The sequence below is a fragment of the Accipiter gentilis genome, chromosome 5 (genome assembly GCF_929443795.1).
Source record: "Accipiter gentilis chromosome 5, bAccGen1.1, whole genome shotgun sequence".
NCBI lineage: Eukaryota > Metazoa > Chordata > Aves > Accipitriformes > Accipitridae > Astur > Astur gentilis.
This window is the reverse complement of record NC_064884.1, coordinates 40,727,932-40,750,664: the sequence shown is the minus strand read 5'-3', so window position 1 is coordinate 40,750,664 and position 22,733 is coordinate 40,727,932. Positions and strand designations below refer to the sequence as shown.

Sequence of the window (22,733 nt, the reverse complement as noted above, 5' to 3'; positions counted from 1 at the left end):
GCTCTGTCATTTCCCGTTTCTCATCTGCACAGTGTGCTCATACCCAAGAGTTCTACCAGAGGGGCCATATCGTCATTAGTGATACCGCAAAGATTCCGCACCCACTGGATATCTCCCACAAGCTTCTGGACATCATGTGCCATTGAAATTTCTCATGTTATTTGAACCTTCTGAGGTTTAACATTGCTAGCATCTATGTGCCAGCCCAAATACTTCCAAGGTGCTGCCTTTTGCACCTTTTCAGGAGCGATTATTACTCCACGATTGTTGGGAAGTGGCTTGCTGAAAAAGGACATGGGCCTGTGGAAAAGTTGTGCGAGCAGAGTTCTGTGTGAAAGAACGTCAGTTTGAGCAGCAAGACTAGGCCTTGGCCGAAAATAGCTGGCTTTACTGATATTGGGAGAAAAACAACAGCTGGTCTCGCTGTTATCAGGAGAAAGACAGGGACGGTGTGACCTTGGCATAACTTCACAAGTAACTTTTGAAGAAGTTCTCATGAGAAAGTTACTGAACACGCGTAGCTGCCAACCACAAGTGGGTGTGTTTTAGTAATGAATAAACATTAGCAATGTACCAATCATATTAGGACTAGTAGGCATAATTATCGCAAACTGTATAAATATGAGCTATCCGTGCAAATAAAGTTGAATCACTTCTATCACTCATATTGGGTCGACTTATGTGCATTCCTCCGCCGCTCCAACAAATGGCGCCCGAACGGGGACCGAAGAAAGGGGAATTGGAGCGACGGACACTGAGAAGCACCGGTAGCAGCGACCGGGGGGCAAAAGATTAACCGAACGCTGATCGTCTTGGTTGGTGTGTTAACTCTCGTGCCTGGACCGTCCAAAATGGGTTCGCCGTCAGTGAGGGCTACTGGAAAAAGGCTGCAAAGACTTTTTAACCGAGGTGCCTTAATCAAGGTAGCACCCAGGAGTATCAAGAAGCCGGCCGGCAATGGATCAAGAGGTAGCCCTAAAATTATTACAGTGCTTTTTAGAAAAGCGGGGAGTAAACTGCATTAAGCAAATTTCGGGGTTAGTCGCGCTGGGTCGCGTTAAGGGATGCTTTAAGAATCCGGATTTATTATTTGAGGAGAGTGAATGGCGTAGATTAGGAGACGTATTATGGGATATGGTAACTGATGATGATAAATCAGCTAAAAAACTAATGAAGCAAGGACAGAAACCTTTCAATTAGTGTGGGTACAGCTTCTGAGCTTAGTACCTGGAATGCTATCGGAACCTCCCTATGGGATGAAATTAGTGACGGGTCTAAAGAAGTTAAAGATCTTGTAACTTTATGGAAATTGATTAAGACAACTCTGTAAGAAATGAAAGCAGATCGTAAAGCGTCTGCGTCTGCTTTTGCTGCTCGCTCTCTCCAACCGCAAGCGAAAGGGAAAAGCGGGGAGAAAAACATAATGCAGCGAGAGAGACTTTTTGGAGCTTGTTCGCCTACTCTCGTGCCCTTGACTTCTGCTCCACTCCCTGGGACTGCCGATATTAATCAGCCATCCGACAGTTCCCAAGCCTCCCTAACCGTACGATTAAAGGAAACCCTACAGAATCAGGGAGTGAGTAAAAATCTGCCTACGAAAAAACAGCCCCCAGATACCACCATTCAACATGAACAAATTATACCTAGCATACACCCTGATTCAAATAATGCAAACAAGGACTTGTCTACTCTAATAATAGAACAAAAAGAGACAATGTTAGAATTGTTAAAGGAAATGCAGAAAAGAGACGGGGAAACCAACCGCACCCGTGATAGACGCGGAGCCGCCTGTAATAGCCGCTTGTAATAGCCACTGCAGAAGAAAGGCAGAGACATTGGAGGGGTGTAATAACAGATGCCATTATAGAAGGGACTATGCTCTAAACATTCCCAGTTATTGCATCAAAATGGACAGAAAAAATGGGAGGTGTTTGACTGGAAGGTCATTGAGAAATTAAGGAATGCTGTGAGTCAGTACGGAATCAAATTTGCGTTAACTCACCAAATACTGCAATTCATTTTTTCTGCTGATACGCTGATACCTCAATACTCGCTTTTGAAAATGCTACTGAAAAGACACGCAAAGCATTGTGTAATTTGCCGAAAAATGCAGACGTCGTTGATATGCTAGAATACACGGATCGATCAGTGGACTCACAGAAAGTAGCCTATGCTGCCACAGCTCTCCAAGGAGCTACAAAGAAACACAAGGCCAGTAAGACACCCTTGGTCAAGTGTTCTAACTGTGGCAAACGTGGACACATTAGGAGCAAATGTACAGGTACTGTTAACAGTAAGTGCTGCAACAAGTGTAAGAAAGATAACCATACCACCAAGAATACAGGAAGAAGGGAAACTTTACACCGACTGCAAAGGCCCCTCACGCGGCGACACGAATGCAAGGGGCTTGAGCTGCCAGCCCTCAGGCAGCCTCGCAACCACCAGATCCGCCAACGCAGGAAGCTCCGGAGTGGATGTGGAAACCGCAGTCAACATAAAGGGACCATTGGGGTTTGGACTTAGTGCATTTTTAATGGGGCAATCTTCAACAGCTCTAAAAGGAATTCTGGTGCTCCCAGGGCTTATTGATGCAGATTATTGTGGGACTGTGAAAATTATGATTCATGTTGTAATCCCTCCTGTTTCTATTCCTAAAGGTACCAGAATAGCACAATTAGTTCCATTCAGTTCGTGTGTTCCCAACCTAGGTGAAGTACAACGTGGAGATGGTGGATTCGGCTCCACAGGGAAACCGCAGGTATACTTTGCCATGGACACAACAAGAGGTAAACCAGAAAAGGTAGTGCAATTGGAAGGGCCCAATGGAGTTGTTGTCAAGAAACCGATGACAATCAATACAGGTGCTGATGTTATGATTATTTCACAATGCATTTGGCCTCCGTCATGGCCATCGATCAATCCAAACTTTGGTATTGCAGGGATAGGGGGCACACAAGCCACCTTAGTAAGTCAGCTACCGATTACATTTGTGTTCCCCGATGGTGAACACATTACGACGTGTCCGTATGTCATGAGTACCCCAATTGAATTGTTTGGCCACGTAGGCCATGATTTATTGAGCCAAATGAAGGCAATGTTAGTGACGCATCCTTTTTAGGAGCGGTCACTGAGGGGTAGCCAATTCTGAAAATTAACTGGAAAACAGATGAGCCTGTTTGGATTGATCAGTAGCTGCTAAATTCTGAAAGGCTGCTAAAAATACAAGGGTTAGTTGAAGACCAATTGAGAGCGGGACATGTTGTCCCTTCTACTAGTCCATGGAATACATCAATATTTACCATTCCCAAGAAAAGTGGGAAATGGAGACTGTTACATGATCTCAGAGCTGTGAATGTGGTGATGGACAGTATGGGAGCCCTGCAGCCAGGTTTGCCATCTCCAGTTATGCTTCCAGAAGAATGGGATTTGTTAATTATAAATTTAAAAGTTTGCACCCAGATGGCGCTGAACGGTTCGCCTTTTCGGTAACATCAATTAACAAGGCAGATCCCTATAAGAGATACCATTGGGTCGTGTTACCGCAATGATTGCGCAATTCCCCCACGATGCGTCAGGTGTATGTGGCCTGGGCATCAGAGCCTGTAAGAAAGCAGTTTCCTCTGTAACTTGCCACAGGATGAGATTTTAACTCAATTCAGGACATCTTAAGCCATCGCGGAGTAATAATCACTCCTGAAAAGGTGCAAGAGGCAGCACCTTGGAAGTATTTGGGGTGGCACATAGATGTAAGCAGTGTTAAACCTCAGAAGGTTCAAATAACATGAGAAATTTCAACGTTACATGATGTCCAGAAGCTTGTGGGAGATATCCAGTGGGTGCGGAATCTTTGCGATATCACTAATTGCGATATGACCCCTCTGGTAGAACTCTTGGGTATGAGAACACTGTGCAGATGAGAAACGGGAAATGACAGAGCTGACCAATTGGTTGCAGCGCCACGGAAGCCTCCTCCAGGGAATCGTTTTCAACAAAGCACGGCAATCACATGCGCTCTTGCACCAACCCGCTAGGATGTTAGCAAAGCAATTTGACTTACCACTTACTGACGCCCAAGGTATCTTTAAAGCATGCCCTGATTGTCAAGAGGAGGGGCTCGGCTTGGGCTGTGGGGTTAACCGATGAGGTCTTTTGCCATTGCAGTTGTGGCAAATGGATGTCACCCATGTCACGTGGTTTGGTGCAAAGCGTTCTGTGCACGTGTGTATTGATACCTATCCTGCTGCCATGTGGGCCACGGCACGAACTGGAGAAAAGGCCTTACATATTGAATGACATCTTCACGCTTCTTTTGCAGTGCTGGGTGTGCCTAAAGAAATTAAGACGGACAACGGCCCAGCCTATGGTTCTACATGATTTGCTCGATTTTGTAATTTGTGGGGAATTCATCATGGTACTGGTATTCCACATCTTCCCACAGGACAGGCTATTGTCGGATGGGCCAACCAAACCGTAAAAGAACATGCTGCAAAAACAAAAAGGGGGGAACCCAGGGCTTACTCCCAGAGGAACGATTGGCCAAAGCCTTATTTGTGCTAAATTACCTTAGATTGACAGGTGATCACAAAGACCCACCAATGGTAGTGCATCATGTTCTTTTACAGGCGGAAAGGACGCAACAAAGTACAGGAATCATGGTAATGTATAAGGACCCAGAATCCGGGAAATGGTGCGGATCAGCAGAAATAAAACTTACTGGGAGATCCCGGCTAAGTGGGTCAAGCCATGGCTTCGCACTGATGCTGGACCCGGAATTGTCCCAATGGTGACTGGCACGGCACCGGCGGGTGCTGAAGCCACTGATCCGACAGATTCTAACTAATAGAGTATTACTAGCGGACACTGAGTCCTTCAGACAGGTTTTTAGAACAGCGTGCCTTATTGTATATAGAACTTGCTTTAGGTAAAAAGTGTGTTAAGCATAATTTGATTAAACATAGCGTGATTACGGGAAGACAGTGTGGGGTAAATGTAAAAGTTAGTTAAAGCCAAAATTAGGGGTAAGGTCTATTTCCATTAATAACCTGGGAACAAGTTTGATTGTGTTTCCACAGATACAGGCCCACGATGGACTCCTGTTCGGTGTGCGCGACCATCATCATCTGGAGCATCATAGATGATGTGGCAATATGAATACCACCTCAGCCAAAAACTAATGTATAGGTCACCTTGGCTAACATAACAGGTCAAGATTCTCTGCGCATCGCAACTGTATCGTAAAGCCCACGAACCAATAGACAAGATGGCTATGACTCGTGCAGCGCGCCTGGCCAGCGAGCGCATGCGTCATAGATTGCAACCGAGGCGGACTTTTGGCACCCGCTGGCCACGTGTGCTAAAACCCGTTCCTCTGCAAATGTATAAATACCGGGATTTTCCGAAGAGCATCGGGCTGGTGTACGGTGAGGCCATTGTTGCCTTTGTGGGGACGCCCACGGAAAGCTGGCACCTACCGATTGCTGGGCTCAGTTCGTGGCGCAAGATGGCACAAGAATGTACGGATGGTTCATTTTCCTCATAGTCCTCATGGTCTGGGTCATTAGGGGTAACAGGTTGGCTCAAAGAATTATGGGCATTATTGTAGTTACTGTGATTGTAGCTATTGTAATAGTTTTACCTTGTTCAGCTTATTAAGGAAAATGGCATCCCAAGTTATTAAGTAAGCCTGGATTGCTCAAAAACAAAAAGAGGGAGAAAGATTTAAACAGAGACCTACAGTGGATTCGACCTTGTTGTGGTATTACAAATACAGACTTACAGCCGCTGCTGGATTTATTGAGGGGCAGCGATAGCTTAACTTCTACAAGACAACTAAGTGCACCGGGACGGCAAGCCTTGGCAGCAATTGGACAAAAAAAAAGAAGTCACATCATCCATGTCTGGCAGATACGTTCCTGATTTACCCAGAAATTTGAAACCTTATGCTGAGATTGATATGGAACACACTGGCTGTTGTAAGCAGCATGACAGTGACACTGGTGATTGATCCACATCGGTTAACGCCATGGGACAGTAAGAATGTTTGGGTGTCACTAGCTAAAGCTATTAATCAAACCTCTTTTTGTGTGCTTATGTATTTTATTAGGTATAATGTTGTTTTTACTGTGTTTAATTAATTGTGTTCACAGATCTTTGCAAAGGGCAATACAGCAGGTGTTAAAATTTTACCTCAATCTATTCACAAACAGATAAATTGGCTGAAGAAACATACACAAAGATCCAGCAAGAAACTAATTGGTTTGATGGGGTGTTACAGTCAATATTCGGTGGGATAACACCATGGCTAATGTCATTGATTAAGGAAGCCTTACGATGGTTGGGTATATTGATATTAATCTGTGTAATAGTTAAAATTGCGTATGGGTACATGATGAGAGGAGTCTCAAAGCTGACACACCAAGCTCTACTCGCACAAAAAGAAAAAGGGGGAATTGTTGGGAAGTGGCTTGCTGAAAAAGGACATGGGCCTGTGGAAAAGTTGTGCGAGCAGAGTTCTGTGTGAAAGAACGTCAGTTTGAGCAGCAAGACTAGGCCTTGGCCGAAAATAGCTGGCTTTACTGATATTGGGAGAAAAACAACAGCTGGTCTCGCTGTTATCAGGAGAAAGACAGGGACGGTGTGACCTTGGCATAACTTCACAAGTAACTTTTGAAGAAGTTCTCATGAGAAAGTTACTGAACACGCGTAGCTGCCAACCACAAGTGGGTGTGTTTTAGTAATGAATAAACATTAGCAATGTACCAATCATATTAGGACTAGTAGGCATAATTATCGCAAACTGTATAAATATGAGCTATCCGTGCAAATAAAGTTGAATCACTTCTATCACTCATATTGGGTCGACTTATGTGCATTCCTCCGCCGCTCCAAGACACGATGGCTTAAGATGTCCTGCAATTGAGTTAAAATCTCATCCTGTGGCAAGTTCCTTCCCGCTATCAAAATGTCATCCATATAATGATAAATAATTGACTGAGGAAACTGCTTTCTTACAGGCTCTAATGCCCAGGCCACATACACCTGACACATCGTGGGGGAATTGCGCATTCATTGCGGTAACACAACCCAATGGTATCTCTTATAGGGCTCTGCCTTGTTAATCGATGGTGCCGAAAAGGCAAACCATTCAGCGTCATCTGGGTGCAAGGGAATGGTGAAAAACCAATCTTTTAGATCTATAATTAACAAATCCCATTCTTCTGGAAGCATAACTGGAGACGGCAAACCTGGCTGCAGGGCTCCCATACTGTGCATCACCGCATTCACAGCTCTGAGATAACAGTCTCCATTTCCCACTTTTCTTGGGAATGGTATTCCATGGACTAGTAGAAGGAACAACATGTCCCGCTCTCAATTGGTCCTCAACTAACTCTTGTATTTTTAGCAGCCTTTCAGAATTTAGCAGCTACTGATCAATCCAAACAGGCTCATCTGTTTTCCAGCTAATTTTCAGGATTGGCTGCCCCTCAGTGACCGCTCCTAAAAAGGATGGGTCACTAACATTGCCTTCATTTGGCTCAATAAATCATGTCCTATGAGGCTGAACAATTCAATTGGGGTACTCATGACATACAGACGCGTCGTAACGTGTTCACCGTCGGGGTACACAAATGTAATTGGTAGCTGACTTATTAAAGTGCCTTGTGTGCCCCCTATCCCTGCAATGCCAAAATTTGGATTGATCACTGGCCATGATGGAGACCAAATGCGTTGTGAAGTAATTGTAACATCAGCTCCTGTATCGAATGTCATTGGTTTGTTGACGACAACTCCGTCAGGCCCTTTCAATTGCACTACATTTTCTGGTTTACCTTTTGTTATGTCCATGGCAAAGTATACCTGCGGTTTCCCTGTGGAGCCGAATCCACCATCTCCATGTTGTACTTCACCTGGGTTTGGAACACACGACCTGAATGGAACTAATTGTGCTATTCTGGTACCTTTAGGAATAGAAACAGGAGGGATTAAAACATGAATCATAATTTTCACAGTCCCACAATAATCTGCATCAATAAGACCTGGGACTACCAGAATTCCTTTTAGAGCTGTTGAAGATCGCCCCATTAAAAATGCACTAAGTCCAAACCCCAATGGTCCCTTTATGTTGAATGTGTACTGCGGTTTCCACATCCACTCCGGAGCTTCCTGCAGTGGTGGATCTGGTGGTTGCGAGGCTGCCTGAGGGCTGGCAGCCCAAGCCCCTTGCATTCGTGTCGTTGCGCGAGGGGCCTTCACGGTCGGTGTAAAGTTTCCCTTCTTCCTATATTCTTGGTGGTATGGTTATCTTTCTTACACTTGTTGCAGCACTTACTGTTAGCAGTAACTGTACATTTGCTCCTAATGTGTCCACGTTTGCCACAGTTAGAACACTTGACCAAGGGTGTCTTACTGGCCTTGTGTTTCTTTGTAGCTCCTTGGAGAGCTGTGGCAGCATAGGCTACTTTCTGTGAGTCCACTGATCGATCCATGTATTCTACCGTATCAACGACGTCTGCATTTTTCGGCAAATTACACAATGCTTTGCATGTCCTTTCAGTAGCATTTTCAAAAGCGAGTATTTTGAACATGTTTTCTTTCATGCCCTCGTTCATGTCAGGGTGGTCATAGATTGCCCTATGCAGTCTATGTGCAAAAGGTTCGTTATACTCCTGTTTCACCTGGGTAAAAGCATGGCTGCGCATATTGTCTGGTATGGTAAGAAAAGCTTGATACGCTAAGATCTGTGATAGATGATGAACCTCAGTGATACATTGTAACTGAGCGTTCCCTGATGCAAAGGGTCCAGTACCTATCAGCATCTGCGTGGTTACTCCCCATAAGGGATCTGTTTGTTGTCGTGGTGTTGCTTGTTCCCTATCCCAGAACGTCTCCCACTGACGGAAAAACACTAACATTTGGGCGGGTGTCAAAACCAACTGTGCTAGCTGTTTAATATCTTGAGGTATCAGCGTATCAGCAGAAAAAATGAATTGCAGTATTTGGTGAGTTAACACAGAGTTGATTCCGTACTGACTCACAGCATTCCTTAGTTTCTCAATGACCTTCCAGTCAAACGCCTCCCATTTTTTCTGCCCATTTGATGCAATAACTGGGAATGCTTGGAGCATAGTCCCTTCTATAATGGCATCTTTTATTACACCCCTCCAATGTCTCTGCCTTTCTTCTGCAGCGCAGAAGAAGCGGCTCCGCGTCTATCGCGGGCGCGGTTGGTTTCACCGTGTCTAGTCCCGAGAGGCGGGATGGATTAACGGGCGGTGGTGGGGGCGCGGACGGTTCTGCCCGGGGGCCGGCCGCGGCCGCGGCTGGCGGCGGCCACTCCATGGCCGGCTGACACGCACCGCTGCAAACGGGCGGAGGGGGGGGCGGAGAGGGAGAGGAGGAGAGAGGGGGCGGGAGGGGAGTGGAGGGGGGGGCGGGGAGAAGGGGGCGGGAGGGGGCCGGGGAGGGGGCGGGAGGGGAGGGGCCGAGGGAGGGGGCGGAGGGGGGTGGCGAGAAGGGGGGGGAAGGGAGCGGGACTGGTATACGGCCAGAATCTTCATTCTCTTGCCTTCTCGGTTCATCCTTTCGGGAGGGTGAACGTTTCTCCCTCACTTCTGGCTCTCCCGACCGTACTGTCATTTTTTGTAATTGGTGCACCACCTCCCTTAGGAGCTCTTCCGACCGTACTGTCAGTTTTTGTAATTGGTTCACCACCTCCCTTAGCTCTTCCATCGCACTACCCGAGGGAGATGGTTCCCTCACCCCCGCAATCTGTTTATCCGCATTAGTCACCCCCGAGTCTGTCGGGTTCGGATCTGTTGGGCGACAGTCGGCCCCCTCTAATTCCCCTGTTTCTTGTGGAGTAACAGACGGGGGAATTTTTTAGGTGCCAATGGCCTGGCTGCGTATAGGCAAAGGCTGTGTCTGTGCAGGCTTCTCAGCGTTAACAGAAATGGATGTCGGGGGCGGGGGGGGAGTTAGTTGTGTAGAGAATGTCCCCCCAACTCCAGCGGGGTAGGCTGACGCGGCAGCCGTGGAGGCAGCAGAGGGGGTCACGGCCGCGCGGGCAGCAGCGGCTACCTCCCGGTCTGCCCTCATTGTCTCCAGCATGTCTCGAATTACTTTCCCGAGCGCTGCGTATTTTTTCATCTCCTTTACCTTACCCCCTTGCAGTTAGTAGCGTCCCACAGCGCCTTGCCTATATTATCCCAGGTCGCTTCTTCAAATGCGACATTTACATTCGGGATAAGTTCTTTCTCCCAGGCCCATAAAAGTAACCCTTTTAACACAGAATTATTGAATTTCAGTCCTCTCTCAGAGAGAAAATTATGAAGGAGCTTTAGAACTGCTTCCTGCCTTTTATCCAACCCCATCTCCTTCTCTGACCTCTCACCTAATCAGGGCGAGATTCAAGCTTCCGCGCGTCTCCTCGTTTTCCCAGCTCAGGGTGAGATTCAAACTTACGCATGTCCCAGCTCAGCTGAAGCTCATGCCATCCTGCCGGGGCAGCAGGAACACTCTCGGCCGGCTCCTCCGCTCCCTCGTCAGTTCAGCTGCACCAGAAATTCCCATAGAGACGATAAAGTGCTGATCAGAGGGTCCCTGTTCGGGCGCCAAATGTTGCGGAGGATCTACAGGGGAAATAACGCACAGACCAATGTGATTAAGTGAAGTCCATTTACTACAATTTTTAACACAGTTATATACCTTATGTGCTTGTGCACACGCCTTATACAATGCTCTAATTGGTACAATACCACGGTTCACGCAACGCTATCTTATCCTCTATTGCCTGTGCAACCTTCTTCACGAGGTGTCCAGCAGTTACTTCTCTCATTCTTCAGCATCCAGGGATTGTTTCTCAGGCTCTTCTTATCTTCCTTTTTCCCAGTGTACAAGCGTCCTTGTCTGCTCCAGCACTTTGTAAACTTATGCTTCGTTCCCACCTAATGGCTGGATTGCTCACATGCCCTCGCCCAGCCAAGAACTCCTCAACACATGTCTATCCCCCCTTAACTCCTCACCTTGGGAAGGCAAAGGTGGTGTCTGCAGGAGCAACACATTTCACTGCTGCAGGAGGGAGGACCACAGCATGGGCAATTCAAGCATGCTAAGGAGAAGCATTTTGTCTTCCCTGTTTCATTCTTTGTTGCCCTTGCCGAGTCATTTCCGGCAGGTGTGCTCTCTCAGGGCTCTTGGTGGGGACGTGTGGCGTTTCTGAGTCTCTCTCACACATGCAGGAGGATTGGTCTCAGCATGCACCTCGGGTATCTCATCCTCGCTGCTTTCCTGAGGCAACCACTAGGTAAGCACTAGCTTTGGCTAAAGGCTTGATTCCTCTTCCCCCCAGGAGACCCTCACCCCCTCAACAGTTCTCTGCAGGGAGCTGCTCTTGAAGTAAGGGCAGATGTTGGGAAACATCAGATGACACGGGTGGTTTTGCACCTGCTTTCTCAAGACGCAGTTACCCATGGGAAAGAAAAATGAGACCAAGAAGAAGCCTCTCTTCTCCTGATCATCTTAGACCCCTGCCCTTCCTTTCCTCTTGCCAACCATCCGCCTCTCTTTGCCTTTCTCTGCTGATCTGTCTGGGCCCAGCGTTTCACAGACATATGACTGCAGAAGCTCTTTTCTGTCTCAGCAGTACCTATTTTCTGAGGCACAGGACTTTTGAAAGGTGATGCAGGGACATGAAAGCTCTCTCATCGCACTCTCGTTCTTAGGGTGTCCCAGGATCTCTCCTGGCTGGCACATGTCATGCAGCATGCCCTGGCTATCCATTCCTCCTGTGGGATTGCAATGCCAGGGCTTCCTTTTCCCTCCCCTCCCTTAACCTTACAGCCTTTTGAGAGCACAGGGAATGGGGAGCAGGATGAAACTTCTCACAGGAGTTCCCACGTCCCTCACCCTGCTGGAGGTGTCCTGAAGCCAGCACAGGAAGGCCAGGCACTACAGGCTCTTCCCTGCAGCCTCCAGGCAGTAGCAGAGTGAGAATGGAAGACCTGGGTGAAAGCACAGCTCTCTCTGGGGGTATCCCTGTGGGAGGTTATTTGCATTACAGCGCTCTGGGATCCACGCTGAGCTGAGGTCTCAGACCTCCTGCCCAATGACGCTCACCACCTTTCTGTTCCCACCCATGGGAGTCTTGCTGCAGAGCAAGACACAGGGAGCTTTCTCCTCTGGCACTTTGCATCCCCTCTTGTTTTGCATCTTGGAGCCCTTCCCTGCACAGCTGCTGACCCTTGTTTTCTTCCAGGCACCATGGGGCAGACCACCGTCACCCAGCAAGAAGGACAAGTCACAGTCAAGGAGAGAGACACCTTCGAGACCACCTGCACCTACCAGATCACTAACTTTGGTGGATTGCTCTGGTACCGGCAGAGGAAAGGCCAAGCCCCACAGCTTATCTCATATCAGGCAGCAGCTGGCCCCAGGCAGAGTGGCCATCTCACCACCTTCCTGAATACCACAGGGAAAAACAGCCTTCTCCGTCTGGAGGAAGTCGAGGTCTCTGACGCTGCCTTGTACCTCTGTGCTGTGCAAGACACCCTGGTGCAGGAAGCTTCCTTGGCTGTGCAATAAGCCAGGGGAGAGAGGGCATTGGTTTGTGTGAGGCTGAGCTTGGGGGAAGGAGCCCTCAGATCTTCCCTGGCAGTGTTGCTTGCCCTGTACACCCAGAGCTCTGCAGGTCAAAATCCTCTTCCAGGAGAGGACAGTGTCAGTGGCCTGAGAGGAAGAAGAAGGCGGTGAACGAGTCTCCGGTTCCCTCGTTTTCACCGTGGGTTATGTGGTTATTCTGCCCGTGGCTTTGGAGAAGTGATGGGCAATGTAGGAGGTTGGGACCGCTTGTGCAATGGTTCCCTGCTGCTCTTCACTTTCTGGTTTTGTCTCCTGCACATTGCTTCTTCAGGTATTCCTGCAAGCCTGTTGCTTAGAGTACCTGCTCCAGGATGTGTCCCTCAGAGGTCAGAGTTCAAAGTAAGATGAAAAATGTAAATAGCGTGCCACAGAACAATGCTCCTTCCAGGAATTACACGATTACAACAATTCTGGAAAATACTCAGAACTACTCTGTGTCTCCTCCACTTGCTGCATGCCTACGTGCTGTGATCCAGTGGACCTGCTGTCCCCCAGTGCACTCTGCCGGTCCTTGGAGGCCTCCTCATGCCCTGCCTCATGGGCTTTCCCCAGCCCTGCGTTGTTTCTTCTGCAGTGGGACCAGGCTGTACAACTCTGTACAAGAGCACAATGGGGGAAGAGACCCCCAGGCAGAGGTGGGCAACAGGCCATGCCAGGAAAAGAGCCAGCTTTGAGCAAAGCTGCTTCATGCTTGGCAGAAGGCAAGGCACTACAGAGCAGCCATGGGGGTTTGGGCACTGGCTGCTGTCCTTGGGCTCCCTGCCTGGTGGGAGCTGGGGCTGTGTGAGAAGCATGAGGACCCTGGTGTGTGGCCTGGCCAGGCTGATTTCATCATCAGCTGTTGACCTCCCAGAGACTCCAGCACCACTGCGCTCCTGACTGGGGGATAGCAGTGGTTGGGCTCCCCATCTGCAGGACCTGCTCTGAGGCCAAGGGGCCATACCTGCGCAGAGATGCCAGAATGCAGGGCCTGATCTCCACTGGCTGTGGAGGAGCTGAGTATGTCTTCCGCAGCTTTAAGAGGCAGTGACTGCAAGGGACACATTGCCCTGTCTCCCACCCTCCCCTTCCTCTGGAAATGATGAAAAGTTCACTTGCGTCCTCACCTTCTCCCCCCACAACCAAAGGCAATGCCTTTCGCCCTTGGCACCACCAGACAATGTCCACCAAGAAAAGGATTATGTGGAGGAGGAGGCTGTGATGCAGAAAACTTTATTAACTCTGAAGAGGGAAGGGAGTTCAATTCTAGAGGAGGCTGCCGGTGCAGGGAGAGCAATAGCAGCTGCTGAAAGTCTGCGCCCATTGCCCATGGTGGAGATCCTGCAGGACATCCGTTTGCTTGCACCGCAGAGAGAGCTGGGTCAGCAGATGCCGCAGGTTGGGTCTGGGGATCTTACGGCCCAGAAGAACAAAAGAAGACAAGAAAGAGATCGGAGGTATTGGAAGGCAGGGGATTTAGACTTTGGCCATGTTTTCAGAGGGCGTCCGCTGCCCTCCTTTGGAAGGGCAGCACTGGATGTTCAGCCTCTCTGAAATAAATGGCCAGGAGCTCCGTCCTCACTTCAGCATCAGCTGCTAGGTTTGGGGTGGACCGTGTCCAGGCTGTCAGCAGGGTCTTTAGCAGGGGGGGCACCTTCTGCCACAGTAGCGGCTGGAAATGCAGGAGAGGTCACAGCACCCGGAGTTGATGGGCACCCCGTCACAGCTGAGGATGCTGCCAACGGCAGCAGAGGTGGAGGAGCCCACAACGGTGTTCTGCGGGAAGGAGCTGAGGATGGGCCCAGGCAGGGTCACCACCACGGGAGAGGGCTCAATGACAACGGTGGAGTTCTGGCACTGCCTGACACAGGGCTCATTGCAGCTGTTGGCCAGTGGAGTCGGTCCACAGGGCTGGCAGGGCTGGCACTGGTTGTAGCAGGACATAGCTCAGGTCCAGAAGTTTACCTGGGAGGGAGGGCAGAGAGGAATCACAGCACAGGTACATGCGAGATGCCGTCTGCCATGAGTCCATCAGCAAAGTCAAAGGCACTTGCTGACCTGGGAGGTAGAAGCTGGGCAGTGAGGCCAAAGGGATTCTCAGCCTTATCCAGACACTGTACTGCAGGGTGTCACCAGGTCCAAAGGAGCTGCTGACTACCTCTTAAAAGAAGAGCCTCCTCAGCCATGTCCCAGACACTCTCCGAGAGAGACCTTCACCTTTCTTCCCCCTCCCATGACAAGCAGCACCATGACCCAGCATAGGGTTGAGGAGCATGCATCTGCAGGAGCAGAAAGTAACATGAGGAAAGGCCTTCAGACTCACCTGGTTCCCAAGGAGAAGGACGTGAGAGAGGTGGATGAGAGAGCAAGGAGCTGGGCTGGCTTTTATGGTGGCCCTGACCTGCCCCAGGCCCAGAGGGAGCTTCTATGGAAGTGATATTTTTCTAAGGTGCTCATGAAGAACGGAAAACATCCCAGCTAATGACATGGACTGGGTGGTTGTTTTCCCTGGATGACCCCTTTTCATTTCCTGGCTTATGCCGTACCCATTCCCTCATGGAGGCTTCTTCTGAGGGCTGGGATTGAGAGGCCCCAGGATTTGCAGGACAGGAATGCAACGTTGCTGGCAGAAGACTCAGTTCAGGTGCCGGATGGGTGCAGTGCAGGCAAATGCTGTTGGCCTGGGGCACGCTGGTGGGGTTGCCTGTGGCCACGTTGACAGGAATGTCCCAGCAGCTCCCAGCCCTGCAGTTCTTGGCTGGTCACCCAAGGGCTTCCCTGTGTGAGGATGTGCCATGTCTTTCTTTTTCCCTCCTTCCCAACTTGCTCCAATGTTCACTTGTGGTCAGCTTCCCAGGCAGGTGGGCTGCACTGCTGGGTTTCAATCCTCTTCCTCCTAAACCTGCCCTCTGGAGAAATTTGTTGACCTCTTTTGGCATCTTACTGTCAGGGCATTACAGGGATCACAAGGGCCCTTAATGCAAACTGGTTTTCTGAGCATGCTGGGCCACTGAACACATCTTGCACAAGGGTAGAAGATGACCACCTGGAAGGCACTTCTCGGTTACTGCAGCCCCCCCACCAGGGCAAGAGACGGTTGAACACAATGAGGTTGTTTCCCTGCAGAGGCTGCCTGCTGCACTCCCAGGTCCTGAAGGAGCATTTGAGAGTCCATTTTGGTCCCCACTCAGAAATGCAGCAGGAGTTGAAGGAGGCAGAAGTTTGCCCCATGGCTTCCATGGAGCATGTCAGGCACTCACCCTAACCCTAACCCTCTGGGTGATCTTCTAAAATAGTTGTTTAACCTTAAACAAGAGCTGAACCACATTCAGGATCATGCTAGTTCCTAGCAATAGGACCTTACTGGTCTCAATATCCCAGGGGTTTTCAAATTTTTCCAAAATTTCCAAACGCCATTGTAACTAGACTGGGGAAGACAGGTGTCTCACCCATAGATTGGCTCTCTGAGGAGGAAGGGTGAATGGTGTAGGTATTAATAGCTTCCCACAGATGGCTCCCAAAGTATAGAGGTGAAGACAATGCTAAGTGCAAACACCGGATTAGTCCCACAACCGATAATTTTATCATAGCATAAGCCAGTATTACACAATACATCAAAGCGAAAACCTTAATCTACCGCCCACAGATGATAAGCAGCAGCACAGGGACTACATACAGCAAGTGAGGTGATGCATAACAGAACTTTAAAAACAAGTGCCACAACTCTAAGAACTCATAAATCAACATAGTGACCAGTGCCTATTAGACCAATGTAATAAATGCTTGTAACAAATTCATTTTAACAAGCGCTGGTTAGGGTTGTTGTAATCTCAACCCTTCAAGCCCCACATTAGGCACCAAAAGGACTGTTGTGGCTTAACCTCAGCCAGCAACTAAGCACCAACTAGCCACTCACTCACTTCCCCCCCACCCCAGTGGGATGGGGGAGGAAATCGGGAAAAGAAGTAAAACTCATGGGTTGAGATAAGAACAGTTTAATAGAACAGAAAGGAAGAAACTAATAATGATAATGGTAACACTAATAAAATGACAATAGAAATACTAAAAAGGATTGGAATATGCAAGTGATGCACAATGCAATTGCTCACCACCCGCCAACAGATGGCCTGTTAGTCCCTGAGCAGCGATCCCCCTGCCTCCACTCCCCCCAGTTTATATACTAGACGTGATGACCCATGGTACAGAATATCCCGTTGGCCAGTTTGGGTCAGCTGCCCTGGCTGTGTCCTGTGCCAATTTCTTGTGCCCCTCCAGCTTTCTCTCTGGCTGGGCATCAGAAGCTGAAAAATCCTTGACTTTAGTCTAAACATTACTTAGCAACAACTGAAAACATCAGTGGGTTATCAACATTCTTCTCACACCAAACTCAAAAACATAGCACTGTACCAGCTACTAGGAAGACAATTATCTATCCCAGCTGAAACCAGGACACAGGGCCTGTAGTGACAGCAGGGGTAATGGTGTTAAAGTGAAAAAGGATAGATTTAGATTGGACATAAGGAAGAAATCTTTTTTATTAGGGTGGTGAGACTCTGGAACAGGTTGCCCAGAGACATTGTGGACGCCCCATCCTTGGAATTTTTCAAGGTCAGGCTGGACAGGACTTTGAGCAACATGAAAACTGAGCAGAGCGCAGTAGTGATGGAACCAGAACTGACTCCAGTGTGCAACAATCCAACGGTGCACACCACCCTCCTGCTGCATCCAATGTCACCTGCTCGTCACACCACACTGAAGCCCAATCCTGCTCTGCCAACTAAGAGGCCTGTATGCCGTCCCTTCTGCCCAGAAGACTGGCATGACAGATGGAGCCCAGAGTTGGGAACTAAATGAACTCAATGAACTTTTTATGAACATGACCCATAAACTAAAGGAATGATATCTCTCTGTGTGTATACACATACATCTCTCTCTCTCTCTCTCTCATAGGATGGAAAAAGTGGTGACGATTGACCAGGATGTAACTGAAGGTATGGGAACTAAGCATGATGTCAACGGTATAGAATAAGGGGTGGATACCGTCCTGGTTTCAGCTGGGATAGAGTTAATTGTCTTCCTAGTAGCTGGTACAGTGCTATGTTTTTGAGTTCAGTGTGAGAACTCTCCTTCCCAACAGAGGAAAATAACTCCTGCTTCTCCAGAAGAAAACAAGACAGGAGTGGAAAAGTCCCTGGAGACTCCTAAGGGCTACTTGTTGCTTAGGAAGTGCCTGATAATGTGCATGCACGGCATTGGAAGAATGCACAAGTTCTTCTAGGTTAAGTAGGGCAGCACAAGCATTTTTCTTCTTGGGAAAACCAGGGAAGTTTTGTATACAAAGGAGATGTCATTAAGGGGTCCAGTCTGTTTGATTTAGTCCAATGTGTCCTTCAGTCTTGTGGCCCATCTAGCCCGAGAACACCTAGAGACTGGAATGTTTTTATGGAAACCTATGATGAATGCCCCATCTTCTGTCATGGGACAACAACCAGGTTCTCTGGGGACAACTAAAAGTAACCGAGGAGGGCTGAGAAGCACTACACACAGCACCCTATACAGTTTACTGTTGAAACTAAAATATTCATAGAATCATGGAATCATAGCATGGTTTAGGTTGGAAGGGACCTTTAAAAGGTAATCTAGTCCAACCCCTTCTGCCACGGAGGGGTTTGTATTCACAAAATCTTCAAACTTCTTTGTCTGTTAGCGTCCACTTAAAAAACATCGGGTGAGGTGGGACAGGCTGGGCTGGGCTGAGCTTAAAGAGCACACACTCAGCCTTGCAATTGGGTTGTAAGTTTTATTTACAGAATACATTTATGATAATTGCTGCAAGCAGTGCTGGTCTGGGTCTTCTAAAACATACTTTGAGTAGCTGTGGTCATGGGGAAAGATCTATCTTCATATTTTTCAAAACACATCAGCGTCTGATCATTTTGTACTAGATTGTTGGAATACAGTTTTAAAATCTGTTTAAAAGGTAATCTGTTGTTACAGTGATGTAGAAAAAAGACACTGTGATAGCCACACGTGTCCTGGGTTTGGCTGGAACAGAGTTAATTTTCGCAAGAAGCTGGGAGGGGACACAGCAAGGATAGGTGGCCCGAATTAGCCAAGAGGATATTTGGTACCGTATGATGTCATGCTCAGTATATAACTGGGGGAGTTGGCCGGAGGGAGGGGGGATTCTGGGCTCAGGAACAGACCGGGCATGGGGTTCCAGGTGGTGAGCAATTGCATTGTGCATCACTTGCTGCGTATATTCTTCTATTAGTATTATTGTTTATATTATTTCTTCTCTCCTTGTGTTGTCCTATTAAACTGTCCTTATCTCAGCCCACAAGGTTTTTATCTTTTTCTTCCGAACCTCCTCTGCATCCCACCAGGGGGGAGGAGTGAGCAAGTAGCCATGTGATGCTTAGTTGCTGGCTGTGCCTAAACCACAACAGCAGTCCATGGAGAGGTAGACTGCAGTTGCTTCCTCTGCAAAGCACTATCCATAGCATTGTGTTTTAAAAAGGCCACGATGCCTTCAGGAAAGAGAGCACTCTTTCCTGAAGGAAAGGAGTACGCACATGAGTCAAAAAACTCTGTGTAGTTCTGATGTGCCAAGAGAAGTGCTAGCCGGTGCTCTCCAGGCTGGTTATGGGGATGTGTATTCACCACCACGCTCACGGGTCTTGGATAAACATGGGCCCAAGGGACACAGTTGCTTGGTAAACACATAGAAATGTTTCCCTGGTGTAGGGCTCTGCTGAGAATAAACAAGAGCTTGGTCCACCTCAGACTTCTGTCTGAGACAGGAGATAATTCTACCCCCAAAGCATCTACCCATTATTGCTGTAATTTAGGCAAGAGTTGTGTAGGAGGGCTCAGTCCCAGGGTCAGAGCTGGTGCTGGGGCTCAGACCAAGGCCAGACTCAAGAGAGGACAAGGTGAAGGCTCCAGCCAGTGACTGCCATGGACAACCTAGGAGCCTGGCCAGGCCAGGAGGATAACAGTAGCCCAAGACAGACACAGGCACAGATAGGGCAGAGCTGGGGCAGGCCTGTGCTAGGCCAGAGCTCTCATAGGGACCGTGGGCCAGGAACCGAGCCAGAGCTGGGACCCATGGTTACACTGGGCCTAGGTAGGCTTGGTCCTGATGCTCATTGTCCCTGTGTTACCACCTGACTCAGCACTGCCTCCCACAGAACCCAGCCTGGGGAGACCTGCCCCCAGTCCTCACCCCACGTAGGAATCACTCTGTCCCCTATGCTGGTCCTGTGGTGGTGGTGGTGTGTGAGGTCTGTGTGAGGGCAAACCCCCATACCACAGGGGCCCAGGGTCTGCAGATGTGGGAAGGCCTTGGCCTGTGTGTCGGGAGCAGTGGTGTTGCACAGAACACAAGTGCCACTTCAGCCTCAGGGCTCTGGGAATGCTGAAGGAACTTGGTACCTGGGGGAAGGCACTCCAACATGTGTCCTATAGTTGCACTGGTGTGTGCCATGTGCCGTTCAGGCACAGGTCATGGATCCTGCTGATTGCAGAACCAGGTCCCACTGTCACTGCCACGTCTTCCCAGAGCTGGGGATATCTCCTCTCACATGGCACCTTTCTGGACCAGAGTTGGGTTGTGGCACTTGTGAGGCTGTAGAGTTCCTGGGCCTGAAGAAAGCTGCTCCTTGCTGGGGGAACACAAGGCACCAAAGAGCATCCGTGTGTGGTTGGCCACCAGTCACTGTCTTGGGCCTGCCTTCACCCAAGGGGGTGGTTGGTTCACAGGGACAGGGGACCTCCTTGCCCAGCACAGCTCCAGCCAAAGCAAGAGCAGCACTCTTCCCCAAGAGCTTCTGGGACTGCTGACCTCCTCAGGGACTCCCACATGCCCACAGTTCCTCTCTGGAGGACAGCAGTTGCCAGGATTCCTGTTCGCATGACATGCTCCAGGGCCAAGGGAGTACTTCTGAGCAGAGTCGCAGCAAGGCAAGGCGTGATGGCCCTTGGCTGTGGAGTAACCAGGGTTGTCTCCCTCAGCTTCAGGAGGCATTGCCTGAAAGAGGACTCGCTGCAGTGTGTCCCACCCTCCAATGCCTCTAGGAGTGATGAAGGGTCCCCCTGTGCCCCCACCAAATTCCCCTCCAAAGCAATGGCTTTGACCCTCAGCAGTCAGTATGCAGCTGGAAAGAGCACCCAAGCGGCACAGGTAAGGTTGCAGCAATTTTTTAATGAGTCTAAAGAGGGAAATGAGGTCACTCCAAGGGGAGGCCCCCAGTGCAGGAAGGAGCAGGAGCAGCCAAGAATCTGTTCCCCTTTTCCTGCAGCAGAGTTGCCACCGGCCATCTGTTGACCTGCCTGGCAAAAGGGAGACAGCCTAGCAGGTCACTCCAGGCTGGTTTCTGGGGTCCTCAGAGCAGACTTTGAGGGGAGCACAAGACAACAAAGAAAAGAGATAAAGGGTGAGTGGAAGAGAGGAAAGGTAGGCATTGGCCATGTTTTCAGAGAGCCCAGGCTGGTCCCTTCCACGCTGCCCTTGCAGGGCAGAGAGAGATGACCAGCTAGTCTGAAAACAACAGCATGAATTTTGATCCTCTGTCCAGCAGCATCTTCTGGGTTCCTAGGAGTCCTTATCGGAGGCCGTTGCCAGCATCTTTAGCAGGGGGGGCACCTTCTGCCACAGTAGCGGCTGGTGATGCAAGAGAGGTCACAGCACCCAGAGTTGATGGGCACGCCGTCACAGCTGAGGATGCTGCCAACAGCAGCGGAGGTGGAGGAGCCCACAACGGTGTTCTGCGGGAAGGAGCTGAGAATGGGGCCGGGCAGGGTCACCACCACGGGAGAGGGCTGGATGACAACGGTGGAGTTCTGGCACTGCCTGACACAGGGCTCATTGCAGCTGTTGGCCAGTGGAGTCGGGCCGCAGGGCTGGCAGGGCTGGCACTGATCACAGCAGGACATGACTTGGGGCTGGAGGTGCACCTGGGAGAGAGGGCAGGGAGGAAGCAAAACATGGGGAGGCGTGAGGAGCATTCTGTGACCACACCACGAGGGAGCCAAAGATGATGCAGGGCCAGGAGATGGAGGCTGTGCAGAGATGTCTGAGGGCTTCTTGGCCTTGTCCTGCCAGGGCCCAGAAAGAGCCACGAGCTCCCATGTGGCTACTGCCTAGCCCTGAGTCCAGAAGGCACCTGAGTACAGTCTCAGCCTCCCTCCATGTCTGACCTTCTCCCCACTTTCCTCTCCCATGACAAGCAGCCCCATGATGTGGCATAGAACCAAGCTGGTGTCAGCTGAGAGGCCCATTGAGGTGAGACCTGCCTTTAGAGAAAGCAGAGGAGGAGAAGGGGGTTGAGACTCACCTGACTCCCAAGGAGATGGAGGCAAGAGAAGTGGATGAGAGAGTGAGGAGCTGGGCTGGCTTTTATCATGGACCTTTACTGCCCCAGGCTGCCAGAGGCATCCCTTGCAGAGGTGATTATTTTCTGACAAGCTCATCTTGAATGCAAAACGTCTCACCTAATGCTATAGGCTGTGTTTTGGCTCCCTGAATTGCTGTCGTTTCATATCCTGCTTTATGCCGGCCACATTCCCCAGTGATGGCCTCTTTTTTGTGACAGGGTGAGAGGCCTAAGCATTTCCGGAGCAAAACACATCAGCGTGGGCAGAGGACTCAGCTCACATGCTGGAGGAGTCCAGTAAAGGACACTCAAGGTAGAGTAAACAGCTGGCTTAGACAACGCACATACACACACATCCAGACCTCCAGTCATCTAGAGCTAATTGAGAAGGCTCAAGACACCCCAAGAGAGGCTGCCTACACTATCCAGGGCCACCACACAAGTCTTGGACTTGACAGAGTCATGGGGAAGACTGATCTGCAGTCGGTGAGAGTGGGAGGTGCAGCTGATGAGAGTAATGTGCCCAGCTTGAAACCATTTCACCCCCACAAAAGCCCTTTCCCTGCTATCTGTCTGTCCCTGAGTAGCGTGGATGTGGCTATGGGGTTTAGCCATGGGATGGAGGTGCTTGTAGGCTCTGGTAGGACAGCCTGTGGGTTCACTTCTGATGGCATGATGAAGCAAGCCATGCGCACGTGACCAGGTATGCAGGCCTTGCTGTGAGCTTGTGCTAGCTGGGCA

At 49.6% G+C, this 22,733-nt stretch overlaps 3 protein-coding genes, 1 pseudogene and 1 gene segment (V, D, J or C); 2 read left to right on the top strand and 3 right to left on the bottom strand.

Annotated features, from left to right (window-relative positions):
• The window catches only part of LOC126038465 (uncharacterized), a gene marked incomplete at its 5' end in the record, with an annotated part of 96,185 nt that overhangs the window by 4,776 nt on the left and 68,676 nt on the right, over positions 1-22,733 (top strand).
• The window catches only part of LOC126038926 (feather keratin Cos1-1/Cos1-3/Cos2-1), a 92,423-nt gene that overhangs the window by 15,535 nt on the left and 54,155 nt on the right, over positions 1-22,733 (bottom strand). The gene's annotated exons all lie outside the window — the stretch shown is intronic.
• Positions 11,154-12,995, top strand: LOC126038928 (T cell receptor alpha variable 1-1-like). The segment is given in 2 exon segments: positions 11,154-11,302; positions 12,254-12,995. Coding segments are annotated over 2 exon segments (375 nt in total).
• On the bottom strand, positions 12,994-15,072 carry LOC126038956 (feather keratin Cos2-3-like; annotated as a pseudogene).
• Positions 21,247-22,055, bottom strand: LOC126038927 (feather keratin Cos1-1/Cos1-3/Cos2-1-like). Its single transcript, XM_049801385.1, has 2 exons — positions 21,954-22,055; positions 21,247-21,573 (listed from the first exon to the last, which is right to left on the bottom strand). The coding sequence occupies exons 1-2, from the start codon at positions 22,020-22,022 to the stop codon at positions 21,247-21,249; spliced, it is 396 nt and encodes a 131-aa protein (XP_049657342.1). The 5' UTR covers positions 22,023-22,055.